This window comes from Periplaneta americana, chromosome 10 (genome assembly GCF_040183065.1).
Source record: "Periplaneta americana isolate PAMFEO1 chromosome 10, P.americana_PAMFEO1_priV1, whole genome shotgun sequence".
In the NCBI taxonomy this organism is placed as follows: domain Eukaryota; kingdom Metazoa; phylum Arthropoda; class Insecta; order Blattodea; family Blattidae; genus Periplaneta; species Periplaneta americana.
In genome coordinates, this window is record NC_091126.1 from 183,560,720 (window position 1) to 183,580,216 (window position 19,497).

The 19,497-nt window shown below is 35.6% G+C and overlaps 1 protein-coding gene across 17 annotated transcripts in view; it reads right to left on the reverse strand.

Moving 5' to 3' along the window:
• Positions 1-19,497, reverse strand: part of Vinc (vinculin) — a 299,829-nt gene that overhangs the window by 121,765 nt on the left and 158,567 nt on the right. For 13 of the 17 annotated variants that reach the window (XR_011334655.1, XM_069838599.1, XM_069838600.1 and 10 more), the window contains one exon: positions 9,163-9,228. The exons of the other annotated variants lie outside the window; for them this stretch is intronic. Coding sequence is in view for 12 of the 13 variants with exons in the window: in XM_069838599.1 (XP_069694700.1) it covers positions 9,163-9,228 (66 nt within the window). In the remaining variant the exon portion in view is untranslated. The remainder of the gene's footprint in view (positions 1-9,162; positions 9,229-19,497) is intronic. 17 annotated transcript variants of the gene reach the window in all.

Genomic DNA, 19,497 nt, shown 5'->3' on the forward strand with positions numbered 1-19,497 from the left:
TACCTTATTTTTGCATCCTTTCCTCTAAGAAACTTATTTCAACAAAGCGGGAAAACAGATGAGAATGCGAGGTAAAGGAGTGAATGGGGTTGTATACAGCTACCCAAGCATTTGAAAACGAAAGTGGTAAACTGTGCCTGGCACATTTTTAGATGCTGAAATGGACGGGAGGAGATGAAAATTGCGTGCGTATCCCAATATATTTCTTATGGGACGTAGTGCCTGGCTCAGATCCATGCTGCAAACACTGGTTACAACGTGGTTGGCGGCAACGATAATATTGGCGGTAGAGTTTGCAAGTACAAGCGTAACTTGTTTCTCTCTGGTTTTGCGCGGAAAATCTGAATTCTCCTTTTTTCCCTTGTGTTTTGGTAGTGCCATGGCACAATGGCACTGCCTCTAAAGCTGTCCCTGTCCATTACATGACTCTGTTGCCCACCATAAGTGATTATTAATACTATTCTTCCATCCTTGAATTTCAGAGTACTTTTCTCTACATTTTTAAATTTCTTCATTAATTTTCTCGACATATGCCATATATCAAAGGCATGTTCTATACTGGGATACTGCTCAAAATTCCGACACTTCTGTGAGAAATATCTGTATAGGACAAGTTTTCTTCCTTCTTCGGCCTGTTTAGTAATTTCTCACATAGAGTTTTCTCTAACTCGCTCTTTATCATACTATTTTGCACTAGTTGAAAGTCCACTATATATCACCTGTATGCAAATCCATGGCAGAATACCCAGGTGAGTCGTATTGTCCATCCCTTGCTAGCCAAGTATCATTCCCGAAATTCTTCATACATTATATATTTCCTTTTTTTACTTTTTCCACAGCTGCTTAATTACTGGAGCAGCAAACATATTTACAACCTGATCAAATACTGTTTCAGAAATCATTGTCATACTAATAGATCTCCAGAAAGATCGAAATGGTGTAAACAGAATACCACAAAGCAGCAATGCAGATCCAATCATTATATTTCCTTTCGGTCATTTACCCTTCATGGACTGAGGTGTCCAAGCATAAATATTACCATATTCATGAAAAGTTTTAAGGAGACACTATGGTAACTTTCAAAACTTTTTCTCTACTAAACCGATTTCAACCAAATTTTCAGAGTATATTTCTAGTGATACTGTACTGGAATTATCAATGTTTGAATGCAATTTCTTTCTTAGTTCATTATTATTAATTTTTTAATTATTAAGTTTGACATTTTTAACACCCTATATTAGTAGTCAAATTTTATTCTAAATTTAACAAATTTTGATATACGGTACAGAATAGTCAGATAAATACCCCCAAGTATCAGTTTTTCTGTATGTTGATTAGTTTTGTTAATACTGACATCAAAATTTATAATTGATTTTTATCTTAAAAAAATACTGAAAAAAAAAAATCATTATTTGGGCCATAAATAACCTTTCACAAAATTGATACTTGGAGCTGACACATGGCATAGCATCTGTGTTCCTGTAAAATTTCATGACGATTGAACCATATTTATTGTAAAATGTAGGGGGCAGAAACAGGAAAAAAAAGTTACGGTAAATGGCAATTTAAAATTTTTCATGTAATTTATGAAACTCACCAATCAGAATTCACCAGAACCATAAGTTTTGCCTTCCTTCTGCTTCAGGAGAGACTGTCTGCCTGTCTAGCTGTTTTCTGCAAATGCAAAGAATGCCTGACACTTTGCTTTAGTCAACGATGGTCTATCTTCTTGCTTATATTTTGTTTCACTCCTGACAGCGGTGTGCCTTGGGGTGCTCTGTCCATTTCAGTTGCCGCAAACATGTGACTAACAGGAGTATTTACCATCTTCTTATGAGGTTTTGGTGTTTCACCCTTAGCAATAATTCGGTTATAGAAACACCAAGATGTCTCTCCAGGATGGCATTTTGCACGGTCTGATTTAGCATCTGTGCTGCTGCAGTGACTCAATGTTGCAAACTCAGCTCTTTTCATTTCAGCAATACCAGGAATGTTATTTACAATAGCTGATCTAAAATATAGTGTCAGTTTTACTACGGTAGGGTCTTTGAGACTACCGTAAGTCTTGTCACCCAGTGTAACATTTTTTCACTTCATTTCGAAGCCCTGTCCTCAGTCTCTGAAATGTGGTTGATGCATTCCTCTCTTGTAATTTGAAATTCATTACCATAAACTTTCAGTTGTTTCAAATGGTTGAAGGTTTTTGAATCTCCATTGGAAAGCAGAGTAGTATAGCAAAAGCCCAGATTTTCAGATCTTCTCCATAGTCTCTCTCTTGCCTGCATTGCTGGAGAATAATTTCTTTCATATGAATAATTTCGAGGGAAAAATTGTTCCGGAGCCGGGTATCGAACCCGGGACCTTTGGTTTAACGTACCAACGCTCTACCACTGAGCTACTCGGGAACTCTAACCGACACCGATCCAATTTTTCCCTCTATATCCACAGACCTCAAAGTGGGCTGACAACCGTCAAGCAACCAACTTCGAGTGCACACTAACTCCGTGTGACTTAAATTGTGGTTTACTGTTAACGAACAGTGACGTGTATTATGCAAATAAAGATTTTCAGGTATAACTCCCTGTAAAGTTGATTTGAATAATTTCGAGGGAAAAATTGTTCCGGAGCCGGGTATCGAACCCGGACCTTTGGATCGGTGTCGGTTAGAGTTCCCGAGTAGCTCAGTGGTAGAGCGTTGGTACGTTAAACCAAAGGTCCCGGGTTCGATACCCGGCTCCGGAACAATTTTTCCCTCGAAATTATTCAAATCAACTTTACAGGGAGTTATACCTGAAAATCTTTATTTGCAGAATTTCTTTCATGCTGAGATTTGTGCCCCTCGTACCAGAAGAAAAATTTAGGATTCTCTTTCAAGTTGTCTTTCTGACAAGGCACATGCATGGCAATATTTTGAAAGGACTTTCAATTCAATACAAGTCTTGTCAAAATGTCAACTACACAGGTAACACCATAATTACTTGTGTGGCCTCTCTTTTGTCATGTGTCATCATAGCTGACAGCAATATTGATTACATCTTGGCTAGTTATTTCACGGGATTCTTTATAGTGCTCCCTTTTCACTTTTTTCCTTGCATTTTCCAATACTTTATTAACAAAGGGAATCACATCTTTAGATACATAAGATGTGAGCATAATAAGTAGCACTGCACATCACATTGGTGTTCATTGCTAAACTAAAATGTTCTAGAGCAGCATGTCTCCCCCCCCCCCACAAAGAACTGAAAGCCTGTGCAATTTTTCTATTTACATCAAAAGCTACTCTACCTCTACTTTTAAGATTAGTCATTTTAGGGCTGGAATATGTGTCGCATAACACTGAATCACAAATCTGACACTTCACAATTAGTCTTGTAGAAAATCCATGTTTTTCTCTTGTTTGTAGTGACAGAGTTTTGTTATTACACTCACTACAAATCACACTAGTAAAAAGGGAATTCAAGGATAGCATATGACTAAAAATATATTCACGGGTTGCATGAATTGTAATTCCTACAGATGCTACATTTGTCTCAATGCCAAGTTTTTTGTAAGTTACAGTCTGTGGCTGTGGCTGGGTTGAAGAACCATCATTTATCACAAAATTTTGTGATGCTGTTGATGTAGGTGCAGTAGGAGATCTAGGCCTAGATGCACATGAGATAGGCCCAATATGATTTCACCTTGCAGCTCTTGCACTTTTTGCCAGTTGTTTTCACCATTTTACAATGAATATTTGAATAAAGCAGCACGAAAGAACACTAAAATAATCATTATTTATATACACTAGAATACCACTATATTTTATAATAATGCACAACAGATACTAGTAATTACTTCCTAACCAAAGAAATTTGCCATATGTTTTGCTGCTTGCAAACAGAAAATTCATTTGTTTGTTTTTTCTCACTTACTCAAAGATGACACTATATTCCAGATATTCAGAATGACAAGTTCTGGGAATGAAGATCACCAACACACTAATACTTCTGTGAAAGAAAATCACCAACACACTAATACTTAGCGAAATTTATAGAAATTATTACATTTTGACATTTGGCAGGGGAGCCACGCCCAACCAGATGGAAAAAAAAAACACATTTTTATTAGATTATAATAAGAATTTAGCAAAATTGTTTTGAGATATTATAAGTAACATATTAAATATTACATTTATGCAATTAAAAAAAATTGCCCTAAAATGTCATGTCTCATATAAGTACCGGTAGTGCTTTATAGTTTTAATTTTCTGCTTACATACAGTACAACACACATCACGAACAACTTCAAACCATGGTAAAATTTTCATGTAATTCCACAATTTCATTTCTTACATCGTTATTAAAACTACTAAACTCACACTCATTCATCTTCATTACTTGGTGCATATAAATTGTCATCTAAATAACTCGTTTCGTTTGTATCTGAATCAATATAAGGTACTGAGGATGGAAATTCTACATAATAGCGAAGCATTTCGGAACCCATTTCACACTCTATTCCTTCATTGTTGGGAAGGTTCGACACATACAGCAGAGGGTTCATCTGTCATCTATAGATCCTTCTTCATTTTCTAGAATATGTTGAACCAATTCCATTCTCTACATTATTTCATATTTCTCAGATCATATCTATTTTGTCATTGACGGTCCATCACAGTGATTTGAAGTATTGTTATTAATACTTGGTCTGAAATTATGATTTTCACATTTATAGTAGGTACACACCCGGGTTTTAGTCTAGGACTGTATTCGTCTTTCATCAATTTCATTTTTAATAATTAGAATTGTTCAAATTCATTTTCTGTTAAATGTAATGAATATAATCTAGCTCCAGGTTCATGATTAAAATGTTTCCTTTTGCAGTATCTCCTCCAATTTCTTAACCATGTCGGTGAAGAATTACGATTAGGAAATCTATGAAGAAATATTCCCAGTTTTTTTTTTGTCATCAGGGTTGTTGATATTATTAGAACAACCAAAAACATTAGAAAAAGTCATATTAAATTAATAATATTCTAACTGAATGAAATTAAACTCACAGTAACAAGGAATTCTGAATTACTACACTTGTGCAAGTGCATATGCTATACAAGCAATAATGACAGACCTGGACTATGGGCTCAATGACGTCACACAAACATTTTTACAGCTAACTGGAAGAGAATGCAGTGGAAGAAGAAAGAAGTTGAGTCATTGTTGAATATGTTTAGTAGGAAACTTTCATTTATTAATAAGTTGTTATTTTGTGTTGTGTTCCTGTTTAAATTAAATGCTTCCCAAAGATGACAAAATTTCGAAGAAACTTTCTGCTATTACAGCAGTGCTATAGATTATTTACAAAAATCATACAGTTACACTGTCAGCAATGTTTTCAAACATCTAACACAATTAAATTTAAAATATGTCGAATTTTCAAAATTTGATAATGTTGTAAATATTTTGAAACTCTATTTGTCTAGATATTTTCAAATATTTGTCCAGATAATTTAAGTAAGGATTAGAAATAGAACTACAGAGTGAAAAAAATAAGTGCATAATGGGTATTTTTCATGGATTTTTTTGGCAAAGTCGATTTAAGTGAAGTCCCACATATGTTAATGTTGGTATCCTATTGTGTGTGCAGCCGCGTGGGGGAATGTTTCACAGAACTCACAAAATGTATTCACAGTTGTTACTCAATTTTGAAGCAAGACAGACAGACTCAACATTGTTAACTAATGCTAAATTAAAAACAAGTATTAATATTCATAATAAATTTTGTATTAATGGTACTTTATACAGAAATATAAGGAATGCAGTATACAGTAATATAAGGAATTATTTAGCAGCATAACCTTTTCAGCTTAATTTCCTAAGTCTAAATACCAAATATCAAATCGCTACTAAATACTGATAATAAAAATAGGCTAGTAATAACACAGGTTTGCGAAATTAAATTTTGGTTCAAGGCTTTTAATGTCGAAGGTTGATTTTGATTAATTGTTGGCTTCTGTTGAAGAATATGAAGTCAGATTTTGCCTATCAAGTATGAAAATTTTATTAAGAGTTAAAGAATTGCCATATTTATAGCTCCACTCTTGTAATATCAACACATTTAAATACATAAATCAAGTAATCTTTGAAAATGTCTATACAGTAAACGAAATCAAATAGCGCTATCTTGTTCATATTTACAATTTAGGTACAACTCATTCCAAGTCTCATGCAGACACTTCATTTTGCACCACCACTTCCTCTTCATCTCGACATTCTGTCTTCAAGATTGTCTTTTGTGTTGCAGCTTCTCATTGTCTCTTTTCATAGCCAACAGTATCATCATCACTTCATCCAACCTGCCTTGATAACGCTTTTCTATTTCTTTCATGTCTTGATGAACTCTTTATCCGTATTCTTCACTGTAATCTCCAAGAAAATCAGGGAAGAAGTCCAGATGACTACGAAGGAAATGTATTTTAATGCTCATATTGCATCCTAAATTTTTCATTGCTATCAATATATTTTCTATAATGTTTTTGAAATTTGGGTGTTTCCTACTCCCCAAGAAATTATCAACCACATGCTTAAATCCTGTTCAAGCCACTTGTTCTTCATGGGTCATTAAATTTTCGAAGTATTCACCTTTCATCAAACTTTTTATGTTAGGTCGCACAAATATTCCTTCTTTAAGTTTAGCCTCACAGAGAAAGGAAAATTTAGAACTTATGTATTTAAAACAATGATCATTTTTTTGCAATGCTTTCACAAACTGTCTCATTATTCCCAGTTTAATGCGAAGAGGTGGCAAGATGATCTTCTCTCGTTTCACCAGACATTCACTAACGATATTTTTCTCCCCCAAGATTCAATGTTGTTCTAGCAAGCCATTCTCTTCTAACTCAACATGTCAAGAGCCACTTGCACATGATCTTCGTGATGAAGTCGCCGTCATTAAACAGATTTGAAATAACCTGATAACGTTTACACATATAAATTTCACTTCAAAATTATTATCATATGACTGTAATGCTTCTATGTACTTCTAGACAACTCGAGAAGTTTCGATTGTTTCACAGTAGATCGTGTTCAATCACTTTAGGACAAATTATATTGATTGCAGTATAAGATTATGTGCAAAATTTAAATATAGCACACGTAAAAAATTACATAAAAACTGTGGGTGTTTGATGAAAACGGATTTAATTTTTTGCAGAGAGAATGAAAAAATCATTCAAAATTACTCTTCGTCATGTAAAGTGCCAAAACATGGCAACCCTGTGTTAGTAATAAATCAATCTGAATGTTTTAGATGTGGCATGGTGTGAATGGGTTACATTGAACATTTTGTCCATGATTGGCATTCTAAAAGCAGATAACCAGTGAGAGGGGAGGGGGAATAAAGAGAGGAAGGGAGGGCGGGTGGGAGGGAGGTAGAGAGAGGTGGGAAAGAGAGACAATGTGTGTATGTGTGTGACCCGTAATTCTATTTTACTATTTGCTAATGTTTCATTTTCTTAATGAAATTTGGCCTTTGTCCAGAGAGAATAAGGAAAACTCTGAAAAACCTCTAAGCAGTGGCGAACATACATGCATAACAGCACTGCATGCACCAATATTTTTAAAAGGACACTCTCTGTAAATGAAATTATTATTATTGTTATTATTACACTATTTTATTTATATTTATTCTTCTAATTTTATTTTCCGCGCAAACATTAGATACTGCTGTATTTAGTTTAAATCTAACCATGTTGGACTCCTGCAGTTATATGCCCTTCATGCAGCATTCGACAGAAATGTCTTTCTGAAGCCTCAGGGTGTTTGCTGTTCACAGATCTCAGAAAAGCTCCGAGCAAAGAAAGGTTGTGTTAGTGTGACAGTGGTGTACTGACGCACAGTTCTCTGCCAGCTTGATCGTTTATTTTTATGGTTATTTCGTTCAATTCATTGAGAACATAAAGTTGTATTTGTTTTATTTAATGTCTTTATTTAAATGGGTGACTGTATGAGGTGTGTAAGTGTGATGTTGGAAAACTTAAATTAAAGCCTTTCGGACATCTGAACTTTGAGGAAAAGCAAATTATATTTCCTTGGGACAGACCAGTGCCTAAATTAACAACAGTTGAATTTTAAATATAAATACGGTATATTTGTAAGTCCAGAATTACATTTTGAAAGTTAACAAATAGAACTATGAATTATATACTGTATAATAATAATAATAATAATAATAATAATAATAATAATAATAATAATAATAATAATAATAATAATAATAATGAAAATAAGGAATAATGTCTAGGCACGCCCACTTTCTAGAGAGAAATTAAAGTAATTGCATAGTGCATGCCTTGGTCTTGATTTGGTCTCTGGAATCGTATCTAAGACTTCCAGAATATAAAGCTAGTGTGCAGTCAGCTAATCAAGTCTTCAAAGATTAAAATCGAATGCTTGGCAGTTACGTAAAATATAATTAGAACTTAATGAACACCTAAAAAACCTGTAAATTTGACGAATGCTAGTTGTAAATTCACAAGTAATATGCAACGCCATATTGATACAAGTGGAGATAACCATTCTTGACAGAAATATGCATTGTGCAGTTAAATGAATTTGATCAAAGTATAAAGCAACATTTTGACGAGAAGACCGAATTTAATATTACATTTTGATTAAACATGCATGGGAATTTTTTTTTCTACTTTCCGCTTCCTAAATATGAAACTTCATTAAAATTGGTTGTGAATTTTATGCTATTTCACTGAAAGAATGAGTAGGAGCAACATATTTACAGTGTGTTTCATAATAACTTTAAACGTTGTAAGAAAGGAATAACTGTACATTTTAACAGAAAATATACTGCACCAGTACATATCACATATTACACATTCATAATATTTCTATCCATTGAAGAGAAATTCAAAGGGAAAGATTAATAGCCTACAATACTGTTCTACGATAACATTGCCAAATCTTATTCTATAGAAATGTATGTAACTAATGTAATTATTGCTACAAGTAAGGAGGAAAAACATCATATTGTTCATACATTGGTTTAATATAGTTGGTTAATGAATAAAATGTTGAAAGCATAAACCAAAGTGAAAATACACCAATAGCAATATTGAAAGAAAATCATTCCATGCAGAAACTAAGTTTCCAACTTTGTGTTCATTTAATGTGATACCTTTCTCTGTGAAGTAATTGTACTGGTGTTGTGTTGGTTGGTAGCCCTGCACCAGGTGACTGTTTTCTGTAAATAATATACCTTATACCATATATATACACAAACACACACATATATATATATATATATATATATATATATATATATATATATACACACATATATACATATACACAATATTTTAAATACTACAGTAAAACTTCATTTATACGTTTTTCACACTTATATGTTTTTTCCTTAATTTCCAGAAAAATTTCTATATTTTCCACGTTAATTTATTTCAGTTATATGTTCTTCGTTTATACGTTCTATTATACTTATACAATCGATCGTATTTTAAACCCAGGAGGTACAAAACTTCATTTATAAAACATTTCAAACCACACAACACACTTCTTGCATACCAAAAATCATTTTAATATCAGTCTCATTTGTAACAATATACATTTAAGAGTTGTATAAAATATTTTTCTTGAAAATAAATAAGAATATGAAATTTCATTCACAGTAAAGAAATACTTTCTAGAAAAGGTGTGTAAAAGGAAGAAAGAAACACATATATACAGTTTTCTTTATTGCAATCCATCAAAATATTTTCTAATAAATTTCGTTGTATTTTTCTCATTTAGATGGCAGCAGACATGTCATACTTGATATTACCTAGTAGTAAGCTGCTTTACATTAAAGTTCATGTGTGATTTAATTCCAGATCTGCAGTCACATTCAAAATCAAACTTCTCCAACAACATACTTAACAGTATTTTTTTTACTGAACTGCACTCAATTATACATGAAACTATGATTCCAATGCTCAAATATTAATTTTGAATGTTATCAAGCGTGCATGCACGCACACATTGTAATAAAAACACACAACCAAGATCTGGAAATACTTCTCATACCTAAGGAAGAAACCATGTTACATGAGCATTCATTCATTTGCAAATCAAGCTTTCAGGTATAACTTCCTGTAAGATTGATTTGAATAATTTCGAGGGAACAATTGTTCTGGGGCCAGGTATCGAACCCGGGACCTTTATATTATTCTGCAAACTCTGCATTCTATAATTCTGCCTATTTTCACTTTCCTCTTAGACTCTGCATACAATCAATATACAAGATGAACAGAAACTCTTTCCCTGATTATAAACATATATTACTGAAAAACTACGCTAGGTACAGAGATGCGGTTTCCAGCAATTGATACCTCAACTTACAAAGTTTGAGGCATACACTTCAAAATGTGTACTGTTTGTTGCCCATAGAATGTATAACCTATACCCGAGTTCATGCCATGTTTTTGCCAACATCTCGCTTTTCCGACCCTCAAATCCGAACATTGTGTCTGTTGACTTCTGGAGGTGTAAAAGACTGCCTCATCAGAGAAACAAATTTGCTTAAGGTAGTCATTGTGTTGTTTAATTTGTTCCAGAATGTTCGCAGAAAGTGCAGAACTTCAGGGATAATTGTGTGGTAACAATGTTTGCATGATTTGCATTTTGTGTGCGTCGAACTGCAGCCATTTGTGAACATTTTAATCATAGTACTCTGGGTTGCACCAGGTTCATTTGAGACACGATGCGTCGATTTTTTCAGATAGTATTCAAAAGTTGTGAGCACAGCAGCAATAGTCTCATCTGTCACTCCAGGTCTACCAGCTACTTCTCTGGTCTATAGTGTTTTTAAACTTTACATACCAACTTTTCATGGTTTTCATCCATTATTTCTCTGGAAGTGCCGCTGAACTGTAATGTGCTACCTCATTTCGAGATACTGCAAAACACACTACACTTTTTTCTGATAGACGCCATTTTGATACTGAACTCTACTATACTGCAGTGCTATATGTAAGGGAAGAAAACTTTAAGAATCAGACAATGTAATGCCGCAACTTTCATTTTTTCCATCTAAGGTAGTTTTTAAGTTACAATTGTAACTTTCATTTTTTCCATCTAAGGTAGTTTTTAAGTTACAAATGTTTATAATCAGATAAAGACTTCGTGTTCACCTGTATCTTAATGTTGTCTATCAGCTGATATCTTCTGCACGCAACTTTTCTCCCATTCACCATTCCTTCCAGTGCATCCTTCAGTATGCAGTTTCGTCTTAGCTAGTGATCCAGCCAATTTCCTTTTCTCTTCCTGATCAGTTTCAGCATTATTCTTTCTTCTCTCACTCTTTCTAGCACAACTTCATTTCTTAGTCTGTCTGTCCATTTCACATGCTACATTCTTCTCCATATTCACATTTCAAATGCTTCTAGTAGTTTCTCTTCATTTCCATGTTTCTGTCCCATATAATGCCACACTCCACATGGCATGATGAGTCATTCCATGGTAAAAGATTTGGGACGTAAATGTGAACTTAATTCTGAAAATTCATCCTTACATAGCTATTTTTAAAACAATGTAGAAGTACTAGAATTTACAAGGCAATAATCTATAAGAACATTGTTTATAAAAATACGTCCTTATTATTAAAAATTTGATAAACTTTTATTAAGTCTAAAGAAAGAAATACATAAGAAAATGCAAGAAATTATACCCAAGAAACGATAATATGCTGACATCTGATGTGTAGGGTCCACAGGAAATTTTTTTTAATATCCACCATTAGCAGAAATAAAATTAATGCAAGCTCCAATAAAGAGATGTATTGATCAGATGCTTTTATATATCCCCAGAGTCGATCTACAGCAGAACTCATTCGAAAGCAGTCCCATATGCACAATGCTCTGCCTAGTCAAGTACAAAGATCTTTGAACTGAGTGAGAATTTAAGAAGAAGTGAAGTACAGATAGGGAAGATGGAAGAAGAGTGAGTACAAGTGATTTCAGGAAATGATAAAGTTAGTGAATTAAAGAGTGAGGAAATGAAGTTTAGTACAAGAGTGAAGCAGGGTGAAGTACCAATGAAGAATCAGACTTTTGAAAATTTAAGTCGAAAGGTAGAAAGCATCAGCAAGAAGATAGAGCTGATAGCGGAGAACAACAAATTAAAGAAGAAAATGAGTGACTATGATCACAATATGAGGAAAAGGAACAATAGTTTTCTGCATTGAAGAAATGGGGCGCGAATAAGAGATGGAAACCTTGGAGACAGTAAACAACATGTAGAATGATCTTTAATCTGGAGTTGAGAGAAGATGATGTTGACCATTCATATGGATTAGGAAATGGCTCCAATAGGGCTACCTTGTGAGCTTTAAAAATATAAAAATGAGGTAAGTTATTTTGAATGAATGAAGGAAGATTAGTACCGGTAGTTCAGGAGTGAGAAGAAAAGTAGATATGCCAGCTGAAGTCAGAAGTAGAAGAAAGCGGCTATTAACCTTGTATGAAAGTAGCAAGGTCTAAAGGACATTTTGCTAAAATGTACAATGATAAGCTGAAAGTAAATGATACATTTTATGATCTGGAGTTTTGCTTAAAGTACAAAGAGCACCCTGAATTTGGATTACAGACACCGATGAGAAGAACGAATGTGAACAATGAACAGATTCCAATGGAGAAGAGGTCAGTTTTGCTGAGGGAAGAAATAGTAAGTCAGTCTACAGTCGAGAATAACAACTTAAATCAAGAGAAAGAATAGGAATGGTGGAAAAAACATAGTTGAAGGTCACCACAAGGCAACAGGAGATAGTAATGAGGTTAAGAATCCACATGATGAACGAGGAAGTATAAACATGGTGACTTGATGTAGAGAAGAAAGCAACATTAAACTGCAGAGTAAGAGGAATGAAGTCTGCTAAGAAAGCACTTGAATATGAGGATGAACAGCACAAGGAGCAATGGAAAAGGAAAGAAGACGAGTGATGGGAAAAAGCTAATCCAAGAGTCGGAAAGTGAAAATGGGGGAGAAAGTGATAGTAATAAGGGTAGGATTGAAAGAGGTAATTTAGAAGACTCAAATCCAGTGTCTGTTGGGAATATTCAAGATTTTAGAAGCATGGTTGTAAAAAATTTTTCGAGGAATTAAATCGAATGTTAAGTGAGTCCTTGGGGATAACGAAAAGTGGCGAAAAACTTGGTGGGGGAGACGAGATTTGATAGCGATAAGGAAAGCGAGTGAAGAATGTTCAAGCTATGAAGGAGTGGTCAGTGAAAGAGGTAGAGATCAGTACTGATAACAAACTGTTTGACTAAGGTAAAAAAAGACTAGTGAATAGTATTTTTAGAGTAACAAGTAACCAATATTAGTGAACTAGTAAAAGATCAAGAAAACAGTAGCAGGAACTGCCTAGTGGTACTGAATTAGATTAATATCAAGGCATCAGAGTAACGAAGGTGTGAATAGAGGAACTATTCAATGGTGGAAATAAGTTGTTATGGCAAATAGCGAACTGAATAACAAATTGGCTATAGAAGTGAACTGGTATAAATGGTAAGGTATATTAAGTGGCGGTGCAACAATAAGAGCACAAGAGCACGTGAACACCTTGTTTCTATTAATGCACGACTAGTTTTGTTATTTAATACCGTACTGACGTAGTGGGGATGTATAATATCTCTTTTCAAGGAGGTTACAGGAATTACATGCATGCGCGGGACAAAATTGTCTTTCACTGGCCGCTTATGACTCGTCAAGAGTAGAAAGCATTAAGTGAACAGTGAATCTATCCTACAGATATTAGGTGCATCGATGCCTACCGTTCATGTGCTATATCTCGAAGTAGGAAATTTAATAGTCTGTATTTTAACCTGTAGATATCAGCATTTCTCACTGTCAAAACGTTTACTTTGTGTGGGTATGTGTACAGTGCTGCTACGAGAGTGTAGTTTGTGAATTACTATACTTTAGTATTAGCATAATAGCATAATGTAGCTTTCAAACACATGCTAGCTGACTGTGATAGTGATGTGAATTTAAGTATCTGTATGGGGTGTATAATATTTAAGAACAATATTTACTGATATGTATTTATAGAAATAAATCTATACGAATGGGATTACAATAGTGAAATAGGCTATAGCGTATCAGTGTGTGGTGAACCAAAATATAGGGTATTTCAAAAGTCAGTTCAAACATTAAACCGCTATAAATATTATAATATTTGAGATAGGGAAAAAACAAAAAACATCACAGTGTTGGGCAAACAACGGGGTTTACAAAACATGGGAAGATGTCCGCTGTTCTCTTGTTCAATGTACAGCATTCTGTCTGCAACACCATGCACAGCATTTTGCAGATAATGTCTTGGAATATTGGCAATTTCTTGCGAGATGACAGATTTCAGTTGAATATCAGTGTGAATTTCGGCCCAGTAGGGGAACTACTGATCAGCTCTTTACCATAAGACAAATACTGGAAAAGCATTATGAATATGGGTTTGGATTTACATTTATTGTTTATCGATTTCCGACAGGCATTTGATAGTATTAATAGGAAGAAGTTATATGAAACTATGTATATAATGGGAATTCCACACAAATTAGTTAGACTGATAAGGATGATTATAACAAACACAAAAGTTACAGTAAAAATTGATAATAAAATAAGTGATAAAGAGCGATGTTATCCAGGCTAAAGGGCAGTGGTCTTTTGGAACTGTTGCTACAATATGTTTTGCCTGCTGCTGCGGTAGACATCGTCAGTGGTGTGGCACGCGGGAGCGGAAAGATCTCCTTAGCATGCTGGGAACAACTGGTACTGTGGCTGGTTGTCTAGCGGTATTTAAGGTCGGGATGGATCGCGGCTCGCAGTTGTCGCCACGGTCCGCACTGGTGGTTCACATGTTCTGATGAGCTACTGTCGTGTTCGGCTGTTGTATGAACAGTTTAATGCGTGTGTTTCTCGGGGCTGGGTACCATGCTTGATTGACTTTGAGGCCTTCTTCCTTCTGATTGAAGTTGTTCTTGTGTTTGTAGATTTCAAATAGCCTCTCGATGTAATCTGGCATAGAAGTGTGGCGTCCCGCTTAGGATGTCAGTGTCCTCGAACTTGATGTTGTGTTCCCCCTCTCTATACACGTGTTCGGCTATGTGGCCTAGGCGACATTTCTTATATGTTCAGTAATCCGGGTCTTGAAACTACGTTGAGTCGTCTCTATGTATACTGAGCCACAGAAGCTCCAGTAGTCGATAATCGGTCACTTTTGTCCTGAGCCGAACGTAACCAATTGCGGATCTGTTTCGTTGGAAGGAAGACTGTCTCTATGTCGTGTTGCTTTAATACCTTGCTGATGTGATCTGTAACCTGTTTAAAGTATGGCAGGAATACGGTGCCTCTCTTGGCGGGGTCCAGACTTGGACTGGGTGGTGTATGCATTCTAGGTTTCAAGGCTATTCTGCAAGAGAGATCAAAAAGAGCCTTGAAACCTAGAATGCATACACCACCCAGTCTGAGTCAGGTTCGAGGACACTGACATCCTAAGCGGGATGCCATACTTCTATAACAGATTACATTGAGAGGCTATTGAAATCTACAAACACAAGAACAACTTCAATCGGAAGGAAGACGGCCTTAAAGTCAATCAAGCACGATACCCAGCCCTGAGAAACACACGCATTAAACCGTTCATACAACAGCCGAACACGACGGTAGTTCATCACAACACGTCAACCACTAGTGCGGACCACAACAACGGCAAGCCATGATCCATCCCGATCTTAAATACTGCTAGACAACCAGCCACATTGCCAGTCATTCCCAGCACGCTAAGGAGATCTTTGCGTTCCTGCGTGCCACACCAGCAGATGAAACAAATGGCAGCAACAGCGCCAACAGATCACAGCCCTTTAGCCCGGATAACATCGAGCCCTATGACGCTGGCTGTGAAAGCTTACATTCCAAAATAAGTGATAGTTTTCAGTTCAACAGAGGTGTGAAACAGAGATATGTTTGTCTACCACGTTATTCATACTGGCCCTCCACCATGTTATAAAAGATATAAATCAAAGAGGTAATGTTTTCAATAAGATGAGCCAGATTTGTGCATATGCTGATGATATAGCCATTGTAGCCAGGACTAAGTATAAAATAATATAGAAAAGACAAAATATATGATAGTATCAGCCTCAGAAGAAAAAAGAACACTGTGTGATTTGCAGATTGAACAGAAAGTATTTAAGGGAGTAGCAAAATTCTGCTATCTGGGGAATATAATGGATAATGAAATCAAAATGAGTGCCACAATAAAAGGCCGTATTCAAGCAGGGAATAAAGCATATTTTGCAAATCTGAAATTGCTAAAAAGTAAAATATTAACCAGGACAGATAAAATATACATATATAAAACATTAATAAGGCCAATTGTTACATATGGCACAGAAACTTGGACACTGATAAAATCAGACCAAGATTCTTTAAGGAAATTTGAACGAGAATTTGAATGAGAAGAATTTATGGATCTGTTTTGGATAATGGCATGTGGAGAATTCGATATAATGAGGAAATCAACCAACTTATTAAAGGAGAAGATATTGTAAGATTTATAAAATCACTAAGGCTGCAATGACTAGGTCACCTAGAACGAATGGATGAGAATATAATACCTCTAAAAGTGTTTAAAGCAAGATGTTATTCAACAAGGAAGAGAGGAAGACCTAGAATACGATGGATGGATGATGTGATGGAAGATCTGAAAATAATGAACGTGAAGAGATGAAGAAAAAAGATTGGAAATAGAAGAGAATGGGGACTGATTGTGAAGGAGGCCAAGGCTCACACAGGGCTGTAGTGCTGAGTAGTCAGTCAGTCATATTGTTGGAAAGTGCCTACTGATAACACGATCGCCAAACAGCTGCGTAATTAATTGTTCTGAAGGGATAAAGATGTGGGGTGGAGCGCCATCTTGCATGAAGATAATGTTTTCCATATCATGATTCCTCAGTCTAGGGATGATGAAGTTCTGTAACATGCTGTAGTAGTGCTTCCTGTTTACTGTAACAGTCTGTCTTATTCCATTATTATCCACACCTGTAGAGTAACGGTTAGTGCGTCTGGCCGGGAAACCAGGTGGCCCGGGTTCGATTCTCGGTTGGGACAAGTTACCTGATTGAGGGTTTTTCCGAGGTTTTTCCTCAACCAAATATGAGCAAATGCTTGGTAACTTTCATTGCTGGACCTTGGACTCATTTCACCGGCATTATCACCTTCATCTCATTCAGACGCTACATAACTTAAGATGTTGATAAAGTGTCGTAAAATAACCTACTAAAAATAAATGGTGGAGTTAACACGCGTAACTGAGGTTCGTTTTCCGATCAAAGTCATCATTAGGCACTGTCCAACACTGTGGCCTCTGCTATCTCCAGATTTCAGTCCAGCCGACTTTTGGTTGTGGGGTTACCTTAAAGAACGAATTTTCCTGACACATCTAACAACCCTACTGCAACTGAAAGATGCCATCTCGCAAGAAATTGCCAATATTCCAAGACATTATCTGCAAAATGCTGTGCATGGTGTTGCAGACAGAATGCTTACGTTGAACTAGAGAAAAGCGGACATCTTCCCAATGTTTTGTAAACCCCGTTGTTTTGTTTTTCGCTATCTCAAATATTATAATATTTATAGCAGTTTAATGTTTGAACTGACTTTTGAAATACCATACATACTGCACACAGTGTAAATAATGTTATTAGTTTATGGTTATATAATACTAGCATAAATTTTTCAGACATGGTAATTAAAAATTAGGTACAAAAATGAGGCATCATTATTACTGATACAGATTAGCACAAGAGTTATAAAAGAAAACCAAAAGTTGTAGTATTACATATTTTGTAATGGAACATGTGCAAGAAATGAAGAAAAAACATTCACACGTGCATCCACCCCACACACACACGCACACACAATTAACACTGAAATCTTGGAATTTTAAAACGAATTTTCATAAAAGTAAAACCACTTCCAGGGATTCTACTTATTACTTGAAAGACTTTTGACAATAAGTTTATTTTAATCACTTATTGAATGATGCTACAACAATTACTAGGTTATCTAGCATCAATGAAATTGGTGATTGCGAGATGTTATATTGATAGATGAATCTGAGGACTTGCAATGGCATTACCCAGCATTTTCATTGCAGCTTGAAAAACTCAACCATGTAATCATTCTAAACTGGGATAGAACTCTCACCTAAATGCCGTTGTTGATTAATAGACAAATGCATTAGCAGCTGGGCCACACTAATTTTTAGTTTTCAATGTGGCAACATGAGAACACCACATATGCTGCCATCGTCACCACCATCACAACAAGAACATCTATACTGTAACTAGTGCCTGCATGACAGATCAGTAGCACTATTTCTGTGACCTAGACCCCTGCATCATCCCTTCCTTCATCGGTACATTACACATTAATTAGTGAATGTTTCGTGAGAAAAAATTCTAATCAAGACTTGTGTGAAGTAGTAATGCCCAATCTTTTGATGATGATAGTGAAATTTGAAGGGCGCGTCAGCATCTATGGCTATTTGCACCCATGCCTAAAGTTTTTTTTTTTCTTGTTGTGTGGTGAAATTAAATTATTGTATAACTAAAATTCACACTGATTAAAAACGTTGACACATTAAAACACACTAATATTGGACGAACAAGGTGACTCCTGATATAAAATAACATTAGAACGAACACGTAGTAGTCCCAAGATAATGTGAGAAAATCATAAAATATAAAACAAACATTGCTACAAGAAATATGTGACAGTGTTATATAACAACAATCAGCAAAAATCGGATGTATAAGGTCCGATTAATAAAATGTAATTAAAAGATAGGTAACTAAAATAATCTCCAGATGTAAAGGGTCTGGAGAGGAAATAACAATTGGCTAGAAGCACATTAAAACTTAGATGACCTTGTCGAGTTCTGTGCTACGTAAATACCTTAACACTGCGTTGACACAATTAAAATCATTGCCAAGAGCGTCGCGTAACGTTGGACGTATTGCATACTGACATCGAGGCAAATCATATTTGCGACAGTGGAGTAAAAAATGTTCTACCGTAAGAAGGGCATGGCAAGTGTCACATTCCGGTGGAGGTTCGCCAGACAATAAGTGACCATGTGTCAAACGACAGTGACCAATCCTCAAGCGAGTAAGTATAACTTCATCTTGCCGTGACGCTCTGGATGACGAATCCCATTCTCGAATTGTATTTTTAATTGGTCGTAGTTTGTTACACGCTTGTGCAGACCATTTTTCTTCCCAATCTCTCCAAATACTATTCCTTATGTAAGTCACTACATCTTGCCACCTCTCTCGCCAGTATACCAGTGTGCCATTAAGAGCAGCGTCTCTGGCTCCAGCATCTGCTGTCTCATTACCAGGAATTCCAACATGGCCTGGGACCCACACCACTCCAACATCGGAGCCCGACGATAGGA